Source organism: Oncorhynchus mykiss, chromosome 5 (genome assembly GCF_013265735.2).
Source record: "Oncorhynchus mykiss isolate Arlee chromosome 5, USDA_OmykA_1.1, whole genome shotgun sequence".
Lineage (NCBI taxonomy): Eukaryota > Metazoa > Chordata > Actinopteri > Salmoniformes > Salmonidae > Oncorhynchus > Oncorhynchus mykiss.
In genome coordinates this window covers 4,557,182-4,578,842 of record NC_048569.1, presented here as the reverse complement: position 1 = coordinate 4,578,842, position 21,661 = coordinate 4,557,182, and the positions used below count along the sequence as shown (strand labels likewise).

Below are 21,661 nucleotides of genomic sequence, written 5' to 3'. Positions count from 1 at the left end.
TGTAGTGTAAACCACATGTTTTAGACTGTGTAATGACATACTGTAGTGTAAACCACATGTTTTAGAGCCTGACATTACATACTGTAGTGTAAACCACATGTTTTAGAGCCTGACATTACATACTGTAGTGTAAACCACATGTTTTAGAGCCTGACATTACATACTGTAGTGTAAACCACATGTTTTAGAGCCTGCCATTACATACTGTAGTGTAAACCACATGATTTAGAGCCTGTAATGACATACTGTAGTGTAAACCACATGATTTAGAGCCTCTAATTACATACTGTAGTGTAAACCACATGTTTTAGAGCCTGACATTACATACTGTAGTATAAACCACATGTTTTAGAGCCTGTAATTTCATACTGTAGTGTAAATCACATGTTTTAGAGCCTGTAATGACATACTGTAGTGTAAACCACATGTTTAGAGTGTGTAATGACATACTGTAGTGTAAACCACATGTTTAGAGTGTGTAATGACATACTGTAGTGTAAACCACATGTTTTAGAGAGTGTAATGACATACTGTAGTGTAAATCACATGTTTTAGAGCCTGTAATGACATACTGTAGTGTAAACCACATGTTTAGAGTGTGTAATGACATACTGTAGTGTAAACCACATGTTTTAGAGTGTGTAATGACATACTGTAGTGTAAACCACATGTTTTAGAGTGTGTAATGACATACTGTAGTGTAAACCACATGTTTTAGACTGTGTAATGACATACTGTAGTGTAAACCACATGTTTTAGAGCCTGACATTACATACTGTAGTGTAAACCACATGTTTTAGAGCCTGACATTACATACTGTAGTGTAAACCACATGTTTTAGAGTGTGTAATGACATACTGTAGTGTAAACCACATGTTTTAGAGTGTGTAATGACATACTGTAGTGTAAACCACATGTTTTAGAGCCTGACATTACATACTGTAGTGTAAACCACATGTTTTAGAGCCTGACATTACATACTGTAGTGTAAACCACATGATTTAGAGCCTGTAATTACATACTGTAGTGTAAATCACATGTTTTAGAGCCTGTAATCACATACTGTAGTGTAAACCACATGTTTTAGACTGTGTAATGACATACTGTAGTGTAAACCACATGTTTTAGAGCCTGACATTACATACTGTAGTGTAAACCACATGTTTTAGAGCCTGACATTACATACTGTAGTGTAAACCACATGTTTTAGAGCCTGCCATTACATACTGTAGTGTAAACCACATGATTTAGAGCCTGTAATGACATACTGTAGTGTAAACCACATGATTTAGAGCCTCTAATTACATACTGTAGTGTAAACCACATGTTTTAGAGCCTGACATTACATACTGTAGTATAAACCACATGTTTTAGAGCCTGTAATTTCATACTGTAGTGTAAATCACATGTTTTAGAGCCTGTAATGACATACTGTAGTGTAAACCACATGTTTAGAGTGTGTAATGACATACTGTAGTGTAAACCACATGTTTAGAGTGTGTAATGACATACTGTAGTGTAAACCACATGTTTTAGAGCCTGACATTACATACTGTAGTGTAAACCACATGTTTTAGAGTGTGTAATGACATACTGTAGTGTAAACCACATGTTTTAGAGTGTGTAATGACATACTGTAGTGTAAACCACATGTTTTAGAGCCTGACATTACATACTGTAGTGTAAACCACATGTTTTAGAGCCTGACATTACATACTGTAGTGTAAACCACATGATTTAGAGCCTGTAATTACATACTGTAGTGTAAACCACATGATTTAGAGCCTGACATTACATACTGTAGTGTAAACCACATGTTTTAGAGCCTGACATTACATACTGTAGTGTAAACCACATGATTTAGAGCCTGTAATTACATACTGTAGTGTAAACCACATGATTTAGAGCCTGACATTACATACTGTAGTGTAAACCACATGTTTTAGAGCCTGACATTACATACTGTAGTGTAAACCACATGATTTAGAGCCTGTAATGACATACTGTAGTGTAAACCACATGTTTTAGAGTGTGTAATGACATACTGTAGTGTAAACCACATGTTTTAGAGCCTGACATTACATACTGTAGTGTAAACCACATGTTTTAGAGCCTGACATTACATACTGTAGTGTAAACCACATGATTTAGAGCCTGTAATTACATACTGTAGTGTAAACCACATGTTTTAGAGCCTGACATTACATACTGTAGTGTAAACCACATGATTTAGAGCCTGTAATTACATACTGTAGTGTAAACCACATGATTTAGAGCCTGTAATTACATACTGTAGTGTAAATCACATGTTTTAGAGCCTGTAATCACATACTGTAGTGTAAACCACATGTTTAGAGTGTGTAATGACATACTGTAGTGTAAACCACATGTTTAGAGTGTGTAATGACATACTGTAGTGTAAACCACATGTTTAGAGTGTGTAATGACATACTGTAGTATAAACCACATGTTTTAGAGTGTGTAATGACATACTGTTGTGTAAATCACATGTTTTAGAGCCTGTAATGACATTCTGTAGTGTAAACCACATGTTTAGAGTGTGTAATGACATACTGTAGTGTAAACCACATGTTTTAGAGTGTGTAATGACATACTGTAGTGTAAACCACATGTTTTAGAGTGTGTAATGACATACTGTAGTGTAAACCACATGTTTTAGAGTGTGTAATGACATACTGTAGTGTAAACCACATGTTTTAGAGTGTGTAATGACATACTGTAGTGTAAACCACATGTTTTAGAGCCTGACATTACATACTGTAGTGTAAACCACATGTTTTAGGGCCTGACATGACATACTGTAGTGTAAACCACATGTTTTAGGGCCTGACATGACATACTGTAGTGTAAACCACATGTTTTAGGGCCTGACATGACATACATATTATTATATGTCAAGTAAGAGTGTTTATGTATAAAAGAGAACAGAAAGGACTGTTTGTTTGGCTCACCACATTAAATGGTTGAATTTTTTCCCCAGCATTAACATTGCCCTGGTCATCAAAGTGATTATATGAGATCTTAATCTGACAATTCATCTTGATGGTTGTACAGTCGTCTCAAATAAAACTGTGAAGGACCTCGGCGTTACTCTGGACCCTGATCTCTCTTTTGACGAACATATCAAGACTGTTTCAAGGACAGCTTTTTTCCATCTACGTAACATTGCAAAAATCTGAAACTTTCTGTCCAAAAATGATGCAGAAAAATGAATCCATGCTTTTGTTACTTCTAGGTTAGACTACTGCAATGCTCTACTTTCCGGCTACCCGGATAAAGCACTAAATAAACTTCAGTTAGTGCTAAATACGGCTGCTAGAATCCTGACGAGAACCAAAAAATGTGATTATATTACTCCAGTGCTAGCCTCCCTACACTGGCTTCCTGTTAAGGCAAGGGCTGATTTCAAGGTTTTACTGCTAACCTACAAAGCATTACATGGGCTTGCTCCTACCTATCTCTCTGATTTGGTCCTGCCGTACATACCTACACGTACAAGACGCAGGCCTCCTAATTGTCCCTAGAATTTATAAGCAAACAGCTGGAGGCAGGGCTTTCTCCTATAGAGCTCCATTTTTATGGAATGGTCTGTCTACCCATGTGAGAGACGCAGACTTGGTCTCAACCTTTAAGTCTTTACTGAAGACTCATCTCTTCAGTGGGTCATATGATTGAGTGTAGTCTGGCCCAGGAGTGTGAAGGTGAACGGAAAGGCTCTGAAGACTTTGCTGTCTCTGCCTGGCCGGTTCCCCTCTCTCCACTTGGATTCTCTGCCTCTAACCCTATTACAGGGGCTGAGTCACTGGCTTATTGGTGCACTTTCATGCCGTCCCTGGGAGGGGTGCGTCACCTGAGTGGGTTTAGTCACCGACGTGATCTTCCTGTCTGGGTTGCCCCCCCCCCACCCCCCCCCCCCACCCCCCTTGGGTTGTGCCGTGGCGGAGATCTTTGTGGGCAGGATGGTAAGTTGGTGGTTGAAGATATCCCTCTAGTGGTGTGGGGGCTGTGCTTTGGCAAAGTGGGTGGGGTTATATCCTTCCTGTTTGGCCCTGTCCAGGGGTATCATCGGATGGGGCCACAGTGTCTCCTGACCCCTCCTGTCTCAACCTCCAGTATTTATGCTGCAGTAGTTTGTGTCAGGGGGCTAGGGTCAGTTTGTTATATCTGGAGTACTTCTCCTGTCTTATCCTTGTCCTGTGTGAATTTAAGTATGCTCTCTCTAATTCTCACTTTCTCTCTTTCTTTCTCTCACTCGGAGGACCTGAGCCCTAGGACCATGCCTCAGGACTACCTGGCATGATGACTCCTTGCTGTCCCCAGTCCACCTGGCCGTGCTGCTGCTCCAGTTTCAACTGTTCTGCCTGCGGCTATGGAATCCTGACCTGTTCACCGGACATGCTACCTGTCCCAGGCCTGCTGTTTTCAACTCTCTAGAGACAGCAGGAGTGGTAGAGATACTCTTAATGATCGGCTATGAAAAGCCAACTGACATTTACTCCTGAGGTGCTGACTTGCTGCACCCTCGACAACTACTGTGATTATTATTATTTGACCATGCTGGTCATTTATGAACATTTGAACATCTTGGCCATGTTCTGTTATAATCTCCACCCGGCACAGCCAGAAGAGGACTGGCCACCCCACATAGCCTGGTTCCTCTCTAGGTTTATTCCTAGGTTTTGGCCTTTCTAGGGAGTTTTTCCTAGCCACCGTGCTTCTACACCTGCATTGCTTGCTGTTTGGGGTTTTAGGCTGGGTTTCTGTACAGCACTTTGAGATATCAGCTGATGTACGAAGGGCTATATAAATAAATGTGATTTGATTTGAATTGACATGCTATCCTATCATAAGGTCTCTCTTACTACCAAGCTACAAGAGAGAGAATCCCTCTATTGTTCTCAGACCATCAACAAGACACTGCATTTTCAGAATGACTCCCAAATTAACATAATGCTTAGATTCAACATGGACCATTAAAACTATATACAGTAAGATGAACAGAACAATAAAAACATGTTATCAGTACAGCGTGTCAGAGTTACTTCACATTACATTCCAATTAAGATTCAGCAATGTAAAGTCAGCTAATAGGCCTGAGATCAGCTGTATGGTTGCTTCCCAAGTGGCACCCTTTTACCTAGGTCTTATACGGTGCACTAATTTTGACCAAAGCCCCTAAGCCCTATTGGCCCTGGTCAAAATAAGTGTACTAAATAGGGAATAGGGTGCCATTAGAGGACGCAATCAATAAGTTCATAAAGGAGAGGATGGCTAGAGTAGTGACATGGAGGATGGAGGGTGTCCTGGAGATAGATCAATATTCTACCACGAAACATAAGCGGTAATGATGTCTGCTCTTGTTCACAGACACACGGACACACAGAGAGACACAAAACCGACCAGGCGTAGTTACACAACACAGCAGGGTCACGTTTATCAGCTTTTATACAAGCATCAGGAAAGCTTTAAGAAGACAAAACGTAGCCTATCTAGAAAAAAAAACTTCTGGCTAGCACTCGCTTTTTCTCTCTGATTTTAAAGCATCACTTTATATTCCTTAAAAAGGCCGTTTCTGTAAATTCCAGAGGAAGAATAAAATGTGTCTCTAAAAGCCACTGGCTTGGCCACGCCTCTGATTTCAAAACATCTGTATACTGTATATCGCTTAAAGGCTGTTTACTGTACTGTAAATTCCAGAAATATATTTGAGTGAAAGAATAGTCAACAAACATAGCACTTATAAAAATGACTGATGATTGGCTGAGGAGAAATCGATGATCAAATGACTGTGGGGGCTGTCTTGTTAGACTTCAGTGCAGCTTTTGACATTATCGATCATAGTCTGTTTCTGGAAAAACATACGTGTTATGGCTTTACACCCCCTGCTATAATGTGGATAAAGAGTTACTTGTCTAACAGAACACAGAGGGGGTTCTTTAATGGAAGCCTATCAAATATAACCCAGTTAGAATCAGGAATTCCCCAGGGCAGCTGTGTAGGCCCCTGGGGTTTTTTCAACTTTTACCAACGACATGCCACTGACTTTGAGTAAAGCCTGAGTGTCTATGTATGCGGATGACTCAACACTATTACACGTCAGCTACTACAGCGACTGAAATGACTGCAACACTCAACAAAGAGCTGCAGCTAGTTTCAAAGTTGGTGGCAAGGAATAAGTTAGCCCTACATATTTCTAAAACTAAAAGCATTATATATGGAACAAAACATTCACTAAACCCTAAACCTCAACTACATCTTAACAACACTATCAACAAGGCAGCTCCTACAGGCCCTAGTTTTGTCGCACCTTGACTACTGTCCAGTCGTGTGGTCAGGTGCCACAAAAAAAGGACTTCGAAAAATTGCAATTGGCTCAGAACAGGGCAGCGCGGCTGGCCCTTGGATGTACGCAGAGAGCTAATATTAATAATATGCATGTCAGTCTCTCCTGGCTGAAAGTGGAGGAGAGATTGACTTCATCACTACTTTTATTTATGAGAGGTATTGACAAGTTGAATGCACCAAGCTGTCTGTCTATACTACTGGCACACAGCTCAGACACCCATGCATACCGCACAAGACATGCCACAAGAGGTCTCTTCACAGTCCCCAAGTCCAGAACAGACTATGGAAGGCACACAGTACTACATAGAGCCATGACAACATGGAACTCTATTCCACATCAAGTAACTGATGCAGCAGTAAAATTTGATTTAAAAAACAGATTAAAAAACACCTTATGGAACAGCGGGGACTGTGAAGCAACACAAACATTGGCAAAGACACATACACACACACACACACACACACACACACACACATACGATAGCATACGCACTATACATACACATGGATTTAGTATTGTAGATAATGTGGTAGTGGTGGAGTAGGTGCCTGAGGGCACACAGTGTGTTGTAAAACCTGTGAATGTATTGTAATGTTTTAAAATGGTATAAAATTCATTAGTTTTGCTGGACCTCATGAAGAGTAGCTGCTGCTTTGGCAAATGCTAATGGGGATCCCATAATAAACACAAATATATGTAGTTTTACACATTCCTTCAGAGAAATAGTTCGACATTGCTGTACTCTGTACTGAATGCCAATAACACAGTCAGTGCATAATGTTGCTGCTCTTAGCTCTCCGGCCTAGCTAACTAGCAGATGTCCTTAATGTACTGTAGCTCTTAGCTCTCCGGCCTAGCTAGCTAGCAGATGTCCTTAATGTGCTGTAGCTCTTAGCTCTCCGGCCTAGCTAGCTAGCAGATGTCCTTAATGTACTGTAGCTCTTAGCTCTCCGGCCTAGCTAGCTAGCAGATGTCCTTAATGTACTGTAGCTCTTAGTTCTCCAGCCTAGCTAGCTAGCAGATGTCCTTAATGAACTGTAGCTCTTAGCTCTTCAGCCTAGCTAGCTAGCAGACGTCCTTAATGAACTGTAGCTCTTAGCTCTCCAGCCTAGCTAGCTAGCAGATATCCTTAATGTGCTGTAGCTCTTAGCTCACCAGCCTAGCTAGCTAGCAGATGTCCTTAATGTACTGTAGCTCTTAGCTCTCCAGCCTAGCTAGCTAGCAGATGTCCTTAATGTACTGCAGTTCCTAGCTCTTAGATGAGATTGACTGACCAACACTTCCTGCAAACAACAGACAGGAAGACACTTCCTGCTAATAACAGACAGGCAGACACTTCCTGCTAACAGCAGACAGGCAGACACTTCCTGCTAACAACAGACAGGCAGACACTTCCTGTTAACAACAGACAGGCAGACACTTCCTGCTAACAAAAGACAGGCAGACACTTCCTGCTAACAGACAGGCAGACACTTCCTGCTAACAAAAGACAGGTAGACACTTCCTGCTAACAACAGACAGGCAGACACTTCCTGCTAACAGATAGGCAGACACTTCCTGCTAACAACAGATAGGAACACACTTGCTGTTAACAGACAGGAAGACACTTCCTGCTAACAACAGACAGGTAGACACTTCCTGCTAACAACAGATAGGAACACACTTGCTGCTAACAGACAGGAAGACACTTCCTGCTAACAACAGACAGGTAGACACTTCCTGCTAACAACAGACAGGCAGACAGTTCCTGCTAACAACAGACAGGTAGACCCTTCCTGCTAATAACAGACAGGTAGACACTTCCTGCTAACAACAGACAGGTAGACACTTCCTGCTAACAACAGACAGGTAGACACTTCCTGCTAACAACAGACAGGTAGACACTTCCTGCTAACAACAGACAGGCAGACAGTTCCTGCTAACAGACAGGCAGACACTTCCTGCTAACAACAGACAGGTAGACCCTTCCTGCTAACAACAGACAGGCAGACAGTTCCTGCTAACAGACAGGCAGACACTTCCTGCTAACAACAGACAGGTAGACCCTTCCTGCTAACAACAGACAGGTAGACACTTCCTGCTAACAACAGATAGGTAGACACTTCCTGCTAACAACAGACAGGCAGACAGTTCCTGCTAACAAAAGACAGGTAGACACTTCCTGCTAACAACAGACAGGCAGACACTTCCTGCTAACAACAGATAGGAACACACTTGCTGCTAACAGACAGGAAAACACTTCCTGCTAACAACAGACAGGTAGACACTTCCTGCTAACAACAGACAGGCAGACAGTTCCTGCTAACAAAAGACAGGAAGACACTTCCTGCTAACAACAGACAGGCAGACACTTCCTGCTAACAACAGATAGGAACACACTTGCTGCTAACAGACAGGAAGACACTTCCTGCTAACAACAGATAGGAACACACTTGCTGCTAACAGACAGGAAGACACTTCCTGCTAACAACAGACAGGTAGACACTTCCTGCTAACAACAGACAGGCAGACAGTTCCTGCTAACAACAGACAGGTAGACCCTTCCTGATAACAACAGACAGGCAGACAGTTCCTGCTAACAACAGACAGGTAGACCCTTCCTGCTAACAACAGACAGGCAGACAGTTCCTGCTAACAGACAGGCAGACACTTCCTGCTAACAACAGACAGGTAGACCCTTCCTGCTAACAACAGACAGGTAGACACTTCCTGATAACAACAGACAGGTAGACACTTCCTGCTAACAACAGACAGGCAGACAGTTCCTGCTAACAGACAGGCAGACAGTCCCTGCTAACAGACAGGCAGACACTTCCTGCTAACAACAGACAGGCAGACACTTCCTGCTAACAACAGACAGGTAGACAGTTCCTGCTAACAACAGACAGGCAGACACTTCCTGCTAACAGACAGGCAGACACTTCCTGCTAACAACAGACAGGTAGACCCTTCCTGCTAACAACAGACAGGTAGACACTTCCTGCTAACAACAGACAGGTAGACACTTCCTGCTAACAACAGACAGGTAGACACTTCCTGCTAACAACAGACAGGCAGACAGTTCCTGCTAACAGACATGCAGACACGTCCTGCTAACAACAGACAGGCGGACACTTCCTGCTAACAACAGACAGGCAGACACTTCCTGCTAACAACAGACAGGCAGACAGTTCCTACTCAGTGTTTACATTTGCATTGAGAGTCTAACTGACATCATTTCACTGCATTCAACCATATCAAAGACTGAGGATGGATAGTGAGGTTGTTTACCTCACACGCAAGCACGCAGGCACACACACACACACACACACACACACACACAAATACACACACAGTGTCTCCCTCTTTCTCTAATCAACAGGATGATGGTTGGAGCCCGGCAGCCTATCAAGGAATCACAGTGTCCACACAGCCAACAGTCCAAAGGTTCGTAACCAGACTTATTTATTAGCTCTGTGAAACAACCAATCACAGCGCCCTCTCATTGACTTTTAGTGATGTCACTGTACTGATAAGGAAATAGTCTCAGAGGGATTTGGAGGAATAAAATCCTGTTCCATTTATCTACCGTCAGGGTTTTTACACGCGCACACACACACGTACGCAAGCACGCACACACATCACATACACACACACACACACACACACACCAAACACGCACGCACACACATCACATACACACACACACACACACACACATCAGGATAAACTCAGACCCAAAAGATGCAGTGTTTTGTGCTTTTCTATGACAAATACTCCTCATAATACTAATTATAACACCCCTTATAACACTCCTCATAATACTAATTATAACACTCCTCATAATACTAATTATAATACTCCTCATAATACTAATTATAATACTCCTCATAATACTAATTATAACACTCCTTATAACACTCCTTATAACACCCCTTATAACACTTATCATAATACTCCTTATAACACCCCTTATATCACCCCTTATAACACCCCTTATAACACTTATCATAATACTCCTTATAACACCCCTTATAACACTTCCTACAATACTCCTTATAACACTCCTTATAATATTACTTATTATAATCCTTAAAATAATGCTCCTAATACTCCTTATAATACTCTGTATATTGCTCAATATTATACTCCTTATAATACTCTGTATATTACTCATTATAATACTCTGTATAATACTCCTTATATTACTAATTATAATGCTAATTATAGTACTCCATGTAATACCAATTATAATACTCCTTATAATACTCCTTATAATACTGCCTAAAATACTATGTATATTACTCATTGTACTACTCATTATAATACTCTGTATGTTACTCATTGTAATACTCTGTATATTACTCATTATAATACTCTGTATGTTACTCATTATAATACTCTGTATATTACTCATTATAATACTCTGTATGTTACTCATTGTAATACTCCTTATAATACAGAAATAACTGATACTTCAGACACATTAAAGACCTGTATCGACCACATATAAGTGTCCAGCATTTCGGTTGCTTCAAAGTTCGAATATGACCGACAGATGTATCCTAATAAATAAAAAATCACAAAGCCAGTAAGATTCTGAAAAGCATCATTTGTTTGATGACTACATAATTCACATATCCAAGCATGGTTTTGGTTCAGTGCTTTTGTCTATAGACAGACAGGGGTTGCACGTGACCAAGAGTGAGTGAGTCAGTGTACTTTTGGTTTTAGAAGAGAGCAGGGGTGGGGTGGGGGGGGGATCAACTTTGCCCTTTTTACACAAGCTGTGTGTTGACAGCAGGAAGATGACAAGGCGATACAGATGGTCACTGTTGGACTGTGTGGCCAGGCTAGCAGATTATCTCATAGCTACTGCTTTAACTGGAGAGGAGAAATACTGCTACTCAGCCTTCTGTTATCTTAGACTGGGGTTGGAAAACACACTGTGATAGAGAGAACACATGTTGCTCAGTAAAAACTAATCTTTATGTTGTAGTTTATCAAATTGGCTAATGTCAAAGCAACGTGAACTCGTCAACTCATTGGATAATTTAGCACTGTCAAAGAACCCATGCACCTACTGACAAAAATATATATATATATATATAAATAAATCTTTACTTTTCTAAACAACCCTCTCGTCATTTTTTATCTGATAAATGTCTGGGTTAATAACGGTTGTGTTTTCATCATAAGTAGGTCTAGTTTACCTTAAAATGGCCTTAAACCACAGATTAAAGATTATTATCCACAATTGGATCTTTCCAATACAACATAACATTTATTTAAATACCGGATATATTCTTTATAAAATGAATCCAATAATCCCATTCAATCAATTCAAGTGGGATTTCATACTAAACACACAACTACCAACTACACATAATACTAGGTATATAATACTAGGTATATGTGTATCTGTTGAGCATTACTACATATTTACTTTATTGTTTTTTGACATACCATAGTTTTGAGTCCCTGTGCACAATGTTGTCAGTGTCTGACAATGCATCCCATTTGACCCAATCATGGCGTGCTCTCTACTGGTACCTGTAAGGGAGGAGGCACACAGGGAAAAGGCTTGGTGTGGTGATCTGTTCTCTGGCCGCTGTTTGTTTAGCCGACTAAATAAATATGAATAAATACACACTAATTTATTATTACATGTTGAATATTAATTGATTAATAATGTCCCCATTTCTGGATGAGAGCACCTTATACGAATATATGCAAACATCGAGCCTAACTAACAGGCCCGAGTTGGAACCCCCCCCCCCCCCCCCCCCCCCACACACACACACACACACACTGTCACTCTTAATTTATGCATTAAATACAAGGAAAATGACATTTAAAACATGTTATTTTAGGCTGCAATAATACTCTTTACACACACGTTTAAATTCAGTCTTTCTCAAAGTGCACTGTCAATCCAACAAGACATTCTTCGCTCTGAGGATAGGTTGATGTGGGTGTTAGGAGAGGAGACGCTGCAGAGATAGCCCCAGTGATGGGAAGAGGGTATCACCCCGCCTGATTCGTCAGCATTACTGGAACGGCTTCGGATCAGGTTCTGTAGATCAATGCGATCTGGGTCCACACGTTTATGTTATTGTTGTCAGCATTAATGCCCTTTTAATCTTGTGGGGATTATCGCCATTGATCCACTGCCTAGCAGATTTGTTTGAAAAAGTGACATAACCGCATGTCTTAACTGAAAGACAGGAGTGACAGTAAACAAGAATGTGTGTTGTCTTAATTCTGAGCTTGGTCTTGTGTTTCTGTTCGTTAATCATGTTTCCATTTGTTTTCTGTGTCCATATATATATATAACATTAACATAATTTTACTTCAGTAAAGATGTAACTATGTCATTTAATGTTACATGTGATTTTGAATAACTATTTTTAGTTTGTGTCTAATTTCACAATGATGCCAGAGGAATATTGTGAAACATTATGAAACGTGGCCTATTGGCGCTTTTGATGTTTTCACGACATTTGGTAAGTTATTAACCTACTGATCATGTTTCTATTGTAAGAATTGTTCTAGGGTTATGACATAGCTAATGTTCACTAAATCTCAATAAATCTGACATTTTATTTAAACACCTAAATAAAAGCCTTGGCCTAGAGTATACATAAATATAAACAAGGAAATGTTCGATAGTCTAGTGGTGCATTATTATAAAACGTTGGTTTTCTTATGTCTCTATAGGCCTATTAATTTGTTTATTGTGCCTATATATATCCACTCGTTTCTTCATTCTTAAGGAGGCTATAAGGTCCACATGGTCGATCTCAACCGTCCATAATTCAATCATGACGACTATCCCGTGTGATTCTTTATTTGGCAAAGTTAGTTCAGCTGGACTTGTGAGTTGCATGTCAATGATGTAGGCTAGGCTAACTGTAACAGGGAATGTTGTCGGGTCCGTGGCAGGCACCTCAAGGTGTCAGGCAGGACCAGGACAGCCTGATTGCATGCGGCAATGAGAGTGCGCGCGGAATAAGCTTGAGTCAAGTGTCACGTTTGATTTGACCAGACTAATAAATTGGCGAAGGGTCCATTTTCCCTGTGCTGAGACCCTGCAGTGAAAAGGACACCTGGAGATTTTCTATTTCCTCCAGTAGAAACTGTTGTATCAAATAATTAGTATACGACCAACAGCTACTGTAATGGTTGTTAATGGTTATATCCCTATTAATACGCCTGTAAGCATACTATATAAATTTATTTTATATAAGGTGATTCACTGGACAGTAAAAACATGCCGCATTTCCAATTGTATTACAACCACATCTTTCACATAATTTTTATTTTCAATCAGTGATATTTATTTACGTCATTACACCTGCAGAACAACGAACAAAAGCCTGGGCGCCCTGTCTCCACATTTTGCCTAGCTGGTTAACCCGCGACAAGCTGACGTTTTTTTGTGCTCAAGCTGTTGGTCACGCAGAGATTTCTATCAATAATTCATTGAGCCCCGTGCGCTGCAGCTTCTGTTCTTCTATTCAATTCCCTGGCTGCTGCCTCGCGAGCCGATCACATAATACCTTCCCCCAAAGCCCCGAGCTGCATGGCCGCAGAGTTACGGCCCATCTGTAAACTATAGTATTCTGCTGCGGGGAAGAAGGGAAGGCATTTCCTCTGTCAAATAGCCTACCAGTGATAGGCTATATTTGGTGATAATTTAATGGTGCCAATTATTTTTACAATCGTTCCATAACTAATACGAATATATGTATTTGTTTTAAAACGGCCTGATTCAATATTCACCGGATTCCGGTCCAGGCAATTTACTGATCATAGAAGGGACATATATATATTCTGTGATATATATATATATGACAGAGAGCATGTGGAGCAACCTAATATCTTTCAATTTTAACAGTATGTTTTCCCGTGTGGCTGGGTTGGTAGAGCATGGCTTTTAGGACGCCTGGCTTATGGGTTCGATTCCCATCGGGGACAAGCACGAATGAAAATATATATATATACTCAGTAGTGTAATTCGCTCTGGATAAGAGCATCTGTTAAATTACTCAAATGTGCTCAGTTACTGCATTATAGCCTCGTCAAATGTCATTATCTCCAATACATTAAGAATGTATATATAAATGAAATCTAATGTTGTAGTTGTTTGGGTCTTACAGTATAGCAGGCTGGATTTTTTTTGATAATGCCTTGTTAGAAAATGCGCACAATTTTGAAATATTGATCCACTATTCGCCGCTGGTCTGTCTTCCTCTCTAAATCTCATCTCAATTAGGCAGTATCCCCTTCGGTTTTAGTCAAAACAGCCAACTTTCCACACTATACTTGTAAACATCAATATACAGCCTATACGCCAGTAATAGTTTACATTTAGGATTACGTAGCTATATTAAGTTATTAATCAGTGAAGAATAAATAAATAGCATTTACTGAAATAATAGCAAATGTTTGTCTACTACATATTTAAACAATATTTTTTTTGAGGATCGTGAGAATAGTGAACTAAAATAAAACGAGAAACCTTAGTAAAAACAATCCACAATCAATTCTGAAAGGAAACCAACGGTTCATTTTTTCGCATTGCCCGAACAAAAGAAAGCCGTTCTAGTCGTTCTACGCGTTCTCGCTAGAGGGGGCGCCAGCCTTACTATAGACCAGCCTTAGATGTATTTGGCCTGTTTTCAACGCATTCTCTGGCTTTGATTGGAAAAAAGCTCCTCACACTCAACAGCATTTTGGCATTCTCTGTCTGAAACGGTCCCCTGTCTCTTTTTCTCTCTCTCTTTCTCTCCCTCTCCTTGACCGAACAGCCACAGAAAAAGTCCAAGCAATATATTTACACAATAGTCCTTAAACTGCTTTACTCCAGGTGTAAATATGTCTATTCAATAAATAAACAAATACAATACAATTTAAAATAAATTCATTAATATGCCTCCCCATAAAATCCAACATCAACATACAATTTTGAGGGGTATTTCAAATTAAGGGACTGGTGCTGTTTTCAGCGTTGCACATGTTGAAAAGCGGTGGTATCTATCTATGCTTATAATAATATCATATAAAAATGAAAATAGTACCACAAGTAATATTTCATCAGAAGAACTTGCTCGTCACTAAAAGAGAATTCCCCCCCAAAAGGTTTAGGCTACAATAAACACAGAATATTAATAACATAAATAGCTCATTATTAAATAGAGAAATAATTTTAGACAGATAAATTGACCTTGTCATTGATATCGATTGTTATTATGAATCAGTGATAACAATACTACTACTGTAATTTGGACGAAATTCATTCATCTAAGCTTGTCAGCAGTGAGATAGATAGATAGATAGATAGATAGATAGATAGATAGATAGATAGATAGATACTGAACTGTATTTTAGTGCAGGGCTATAGCCTGACTACTAGCAGAGAGGCAGGCAGGCAGACAGACAACAAACATCAGCAGAGAGGGTTATATTTTATTGAGGATACCTTGTCTTACCTGCAAGCCGTAGGGCTGACATCCTCTGAAACTCGGGTTCCTGCAGCCACTTCCACATCCTTCGAAAGGTCTCCCTTCCAGATTTAAGTTTACTCCAAGGTTTGGGGTTCCTTAAGAGGTCTGAAAGGGTGCCTTGCGAGCGACACAGCACCCTCTGAGCGAATATAGCCTGGGGGATGCTATACCGCTTCAGTTCAGCTGTGATCCTTTGTGCCACTTCTTTGGTGTTGATCTCTTCAAGCTGCCCCGAGTTGTTACCTTGTTGTGCCGAGGAGGAGGGCGGTCTGTCCCGGTTGGAAGCCAACACAGGCCCGTGGGATTGAGGGTGGCCCGGGTGCCCACTGTGGTGCATCCCGTTCAAATGCGGCATCATACCTGCCGTGGGGCCACCGAGGCCTCGTGAGAGGTGTTGATCACCCCTGGACAGCATGGCAGTGTGGGCATCGAAGTTGGAGCTTAGCATCTTGTCGTGCCCATGAGTGCCATAGTTATGGAGGTTTTGCTGTGTATTATGAAGAGAACCCAAGCCATTGCCAAGAGGGCTGCTGGCCAGGGGGGATAAACTCTGACCCATCCCGGTCATGTCCTTATGATAGGGACTGTAGAGGTTGTTCATTGCTGGTAAACACCTCTCGTCCCGCATCAGCGTGAAACTCCCGCTTACGTTCCCAGAGAGACGCTGGTGGTGATGGTGATGGTGATGCGGATGGTGGAATTTGTCCGAAACGGTTGAAATTGGGGGTAAAGGTTGAAGTGGAGTTAACGTGGTGTATGTGCCGTTCATACCCATCCCCGGTGGGGATGTATCACACGGCATGCTCATAGCGTGATGGAGCGGGAGAGACAATTCTGGTCGGTACTCTCCGGCTCCGTCCAGAATCGTTGCCATGCTGGACACCATGGCGGACCGCGACGATGCAGCAGCCAGATCCTGATGTAACCGCAAAGAAGCCCCCGCGTTCCGGGTGTGATGGGGGCTGTGGCTGTTCATCAAGTCCTGGTCGTGGCTCAGTCCGCCATGCAGATTGCCAATGCTGTCCATTGTCATCTCTGGGTTCATGGCGTAGGCATCCAGATCCTTGGACAGGCATCGATAGGCGTTATAGGCAGTCTTCATTCAGCCCTCATTCAGTCCATTGATCAATTTAATATTTTGTGCCGGGATGGGTTTTGCTAATTCCTTCGGTTTCTTTTCTCTAAGGCCTCTCGGTTTTTTTTTATTTTAAATATAAATCTTTTTTTTTTTTTTACCGATCTCTATCAGACGGGCCAGTGCTGAGTCTTCCTAGATCCATGTCCGAGCCCTCTCCTCCTCCTACGTATTCTGTTTAGGACACTGGAGCTGTCCAGGATGGGCTTGCTGAACGGACAGCCTAACGCGCTGGCAGGGGAGGGCTCTTTGTTAAGGACGGCTGATCTAACCACCCACAGTCGCTCTTTGGTTTAAACAAAGGCATTTCATTGGCTGCCTCTCCCATATCCATGTTTACTGGGTAGAGTGCCCGTCAGATATAAGGGTTGGTAGAGATTTAGACGCATCTCTTGCATTTGGAGTGTAATGTCAGAATGTCTAAATGTCTTCTCCTCTCTGTATCTCCTCTCTGTATCTCCTCTCTGTGTCTCATCTCTGTATCTCCTCTCTGTAACTCCTCTCTGTATCTCCTCTCTGTATCTCCTCTCTGTATCTCCTCTCTGTATCTCCTCTCTGTATCTCCTCTCTATATCTCCTCTCTGTGACCACTTCCTCTCTTTATCTCCTCTCTGTATCTCCTCTCTGTAACTCCTCTCTGTGACCACTTCCTCTCTGTATCTCCTCTCTGTATCTCCTCTCTGTGACCACTTCCTCTCTGTATCTCCTCTCTGTGACCACTTCCTCTCTGTAGCTCCTCTCTGTATCTCTTCTCTGTATATCTTCTCTGTATCTCCTCTCTGTATCTCCTCTCTGTATCTCCTCTCTGTGACCACTTCCTCTCTGTATCTCATCTCTGTATCTCCTCTCTGTGACCACCTCCTCTCTGTATCTCCTCTCTCTCTGTGACCACTTCCTCTCTGTATCTCCTCTCTGTATCTCCTCTCTGTGACCACTTCCTCTCTGTATCTCCTCTCTGTATCTCCTCTCGGTATCTCCTCTCTGTATCTCCTCTCTGTATCTCCTCTCTGTGACCCCTTCCTCCCTGTATCTCCTCTCTGTATCTCCTCTCTGTGACCCCTTCCTCTCTGTATCTCCTCTCTGTATTCCCTCTCCGTGACCCCTTCCTCTCTGTATCTCCTCTCTGTATCTCCTCTCTGTATCTCCTCTCTGTGACCACTTCCCCTCTATATCTCCTCTCTGTATCTCCTCTCTGTATCTCCTCTCTATATCTCCTCTCTGTGACCACTTCCTGTCTGTATCTCCTCTCTGTATCTCCTCTCTGTGACCACTTCCTCTCTGTATCTCCTCTCTGTAACTCCTCTCTGTGACCACTTCCTCTCGGTATCTCCTCTCTGTATCTCCTCTCTGTATCTCCTCTCTATATCTCCTCTCTGTATCTCCTCTCTATATCTCCTCTCTGTATCTCCTCTCTGTGACCACTTCCTCTCTGTATCTCCTCTCTGTAACTCCTCTCTGTGACCACTTCCTCTCTGTATCTCCTCTCTGTATCTCCTCTCTGTATCTCCTCTCTGTGACCACTTCCTCTCTGTATCTCCTCTCTGTGACCACTTCCTCTCTGTATCTCCTCTCTGTATCTCTTCTCTGTATCTCCTCTCTGTGACCACTTCCTCTCTGTATCTCCTCTCTGTGACCACTTCCTCTCTGTATCTCCACTCTGTATCTCCTCTCGGTATCTCCTCTCTGTATCTCCTCTCTGTATCTCCTCTCTGTATCTCCTCTCTGTATCTCCTCTCTGTGACCCCTTCCTCTCTGTATCTCCTCTCTGTATCTCCTCTCTGTATCTCCTCTCTGTATCTCCTCTCTGTGACCACTTCCTCTCTGTATCTCCTCTCTGTATCTCCTCTCTGTATCTCCTCTCTGTGACCACTTCCCATCTGTATCTCCTCTCTGTATCTCCTCTCTGTATCTCCTCTCTGTAACTCCTCTCGGTATCTCCTCTCTGTATCTCCTCTCTGTATCTCCGCTCTGTATCTCCTCTCTGTATCTCCTCTCTGTGACCACTTCCTCTCTGTATCTCCACTCTGTATCTCCTCTCGGTATCTCCTCTCTGTATCTCCTCTCTGTATCTCCTCTCTGTATCTCCTCTCTGTATCTCCTCTCTGTGACCACTTCCTCTCTGTATCTCCTCTCTGTATCTCCTCTCTGTATCTCCTCTCTGTGACCACTTCCCATCTGTATCTCCTCTCTGTATCTCCTCTCTGTATCTCCTCTCTGTAACTCCTCTCGGTATCTCCTCTCTGTATCTCCTCTCTGTATCTCCGCTCTGTATCTCCTCTCTGTATCTCCTCTCTGTATCTCCTCTCTGTATCTCCTCTCTGTGTCTCCTCTCTGTATCTCCTCTCTGTATCTCCTCTCTGTGACCACTTCCTCTCTGTATCTCCTCTCTGTATCTCCTCTCTGTATCTCCTCTCTGTTTCTCCTCTCTGTAACTCCTCTCTGTATCTCCTCTCTGTGTCTCCTCTCTGTATCTCCTCTCTGTATCTCCTCTCTGTAACTCCTCTCTGTATCTCCTCTCTGTATCTCCTCTCTGTATCTCCGCTCTGTATCTCCTCTCTGTATCTCCTCTCTGTATCTCCTCTTTGTATCTCCTCTCTGTAAATCCTCTCTGTATCTCCTCTCTGTATCTCCTCTCTGTATGTCCTCTCTGTGACCACTTCCTCTATGTATCTCCTCTCTGTATCTCTTCTCTGTTTCTCCTCTCTGTATCTCCTCTCTGTATCTCCTCTCTGTGTCTCCTCTCTGTATCTCCTCTCTGTATCTCCTCTCTGTATCTCTTCTCTGTGACCACTTCCTCTCTGTATCTCCTCTCTGTATCTCCTCTCTGTATCTCCTCTCTGTTTCTCCTCTCTGTAACTCCTCTCTGTATCTCCTCTCTGTGTCTCCTCCCTGTATCTCCTCTCTGTAACTGGGGAGGCAGGAAGCCTATTGGTTAGAGCATTGGACTACTAACCGAAAGGTTGCAAAATCGAATCCCCGAGCTGTCGTTCTGCCCCTGAACAGGCAGTTAACCCACTGTTCCTAGGCCATCATTGAAAATAAGAATTTGTTCTTAGCTGACTTGCCTAGTAAAATAAAGGTAAAATAAAAAATTAAATAGATATATTTGAAATAATTTTGCGTATAGGCCTACAATAACAAACATAATTTAGAAGCGGCTTCTCAGGATAACCAGTGGGTGCATAATTAGATTAATAAATTGCTCTTTCATTATTCATGTTATGGTTTATGTTGTAATTATAAACCAGTTCTAGCCTACAGTGGGGCTTTAGTTAGGTTATGTTAAGAAAGTCATAACCTTATAGAGCTAGAGTCATGATGTACACATTTCTACTGCTTTTTGGTAATTTGACAAAAGATATAGAGAAATACAACATGGAATCATGAGCTGTCACAGCAATGGTCATGTTATGACGTAATAAAGAGTAGCATCCGAAGGCCAGTGGGGGGGGGGAGTACTAAATTGTCATACTTGAGTAAAAGTAAAGATACCTTATTCACAGAAAATGACTCGAGTAAAAGTGGAAGATAACCAGTAAAATACTACTTGAGTAAAAAGTCTAAAAGTATCTGGTTTTAAATGTACTTAAGTACAGTGGTAGAAAAAGTAGTAAAAGTAAATGCCATACATTAAATTCCTTATATTAAGCGAACGAGAAGGCACTATTTTCGTATATTAATTTTAATTACAGACAGACAGGGGCCACACTCCAACACTCTGACATAATTTACAGACACAGTATTTGTGTTTAGTGAGTCTGCCAGAATCAGAGACACACTCCAACACTCAGACATCATTTACAGACACAGTATTTGTGTTTAGTGAGTCTGCCAGATCAGAGACAGTATTTGTGTTTTGTGAGTCTGCCAGATCAGAGGCAGTATTTGTGTTTTGTGAGTCTGCCAGATCAGAGGCAGTATTTGTGTTTTGTGAGTCTGCCAGATCAGAGGCAGTATTTGTGTTTTGTGAGTCTGCCAGATCAGAGGCAGTAGGGATGACAAAGTGTTATATTGACAGGTGCCATAATTCTGTCCTGCTTGAGCATTCTAAATGTAACGAGTACTTTTAGGTGTCAAGGAAAATGTAAGTAGTTAAAAAGTACATTATTTTCTTTAGGAACGTAGTGGAGTAAAAGTAAAAGTTGTCAAAAAATATAAATAGTAAAGTACAGATACCCACAAAAAATACTTAAGTTGTACTTAAAAGTATTTGTACTTGAAGTACTTTACACCACTGGATAAAACAAAGTGCACATAGCCTTCTGTTCACTTTTCATCACATTTTCAAGGTCAGGTTCTGAAAACTAGAACAAACTCTCTCAATTCAATTCAAACTCGAGGGCTTTATTGGCATGAGAAACATATGTTAACGTTGCCAAAGCAAGTGAAGTAGATAATAAACCTATGTGAATAAAACATTATTTTTTTTTTACAGTAAACATTTCTCTCTCTCTCTCTTTCTGTCTCTCTCTCTCTCTCTCTCTCTCTCTCTCTCTCTCTCTCTCTCTTTCTGTCTCTCTCTCTCTCTCTCTCTCTCTCTCTCTCTCTTTCTCTCTCTTTGTTTTTCTCCACTCTCACACATCAACACTCACACACAAATACAACTTGAAACTTGAAACACATACACCCTATCATGTGATAGTTTACCCTATGTCACCTTTATACGTTCTC

The 21,661-nt window shown here is 41.6% G+C and overlaps 1 protein-coding gene across 4 annotated transcripts in view; it reads right to left on the bottom strand.

Moving 5' to 3' along the window:
* The window catches only part of LOC110523122 (one cut domain family member 2), a 37,427-nt gene extending 19,934 nt beyond the window's left edge, over positions 1–17,493 (bottom strand). The window contains exons 1-2 of one of the 4 annotated variants that reach the window (XM_036976623.1): positions 15,841–17,491; positions 11,813–11,899 (exon numbers count right to left, since the gene is read on the bottom strand). In XM_036976623.1, the coding sequence (XP_036832518.1) occupies positions 11,813–11,899; positions 15,841–16,957 (1,204 nt within the window). In that variant the 5' untranslated portion in view covers positions 16,958–17,491. Of the gene's footprint in view, positions 1–11,812; positions 11,900–15,830 lie in introns of those variants that run through there. The other 3 variants (XM_036976627.1, XM_036976626.1, XM_036976624.1) reach the window with 3 other exon arrangements.
* Positions 17,494–21,661: the final 4,168 nt, after the last annotated feature.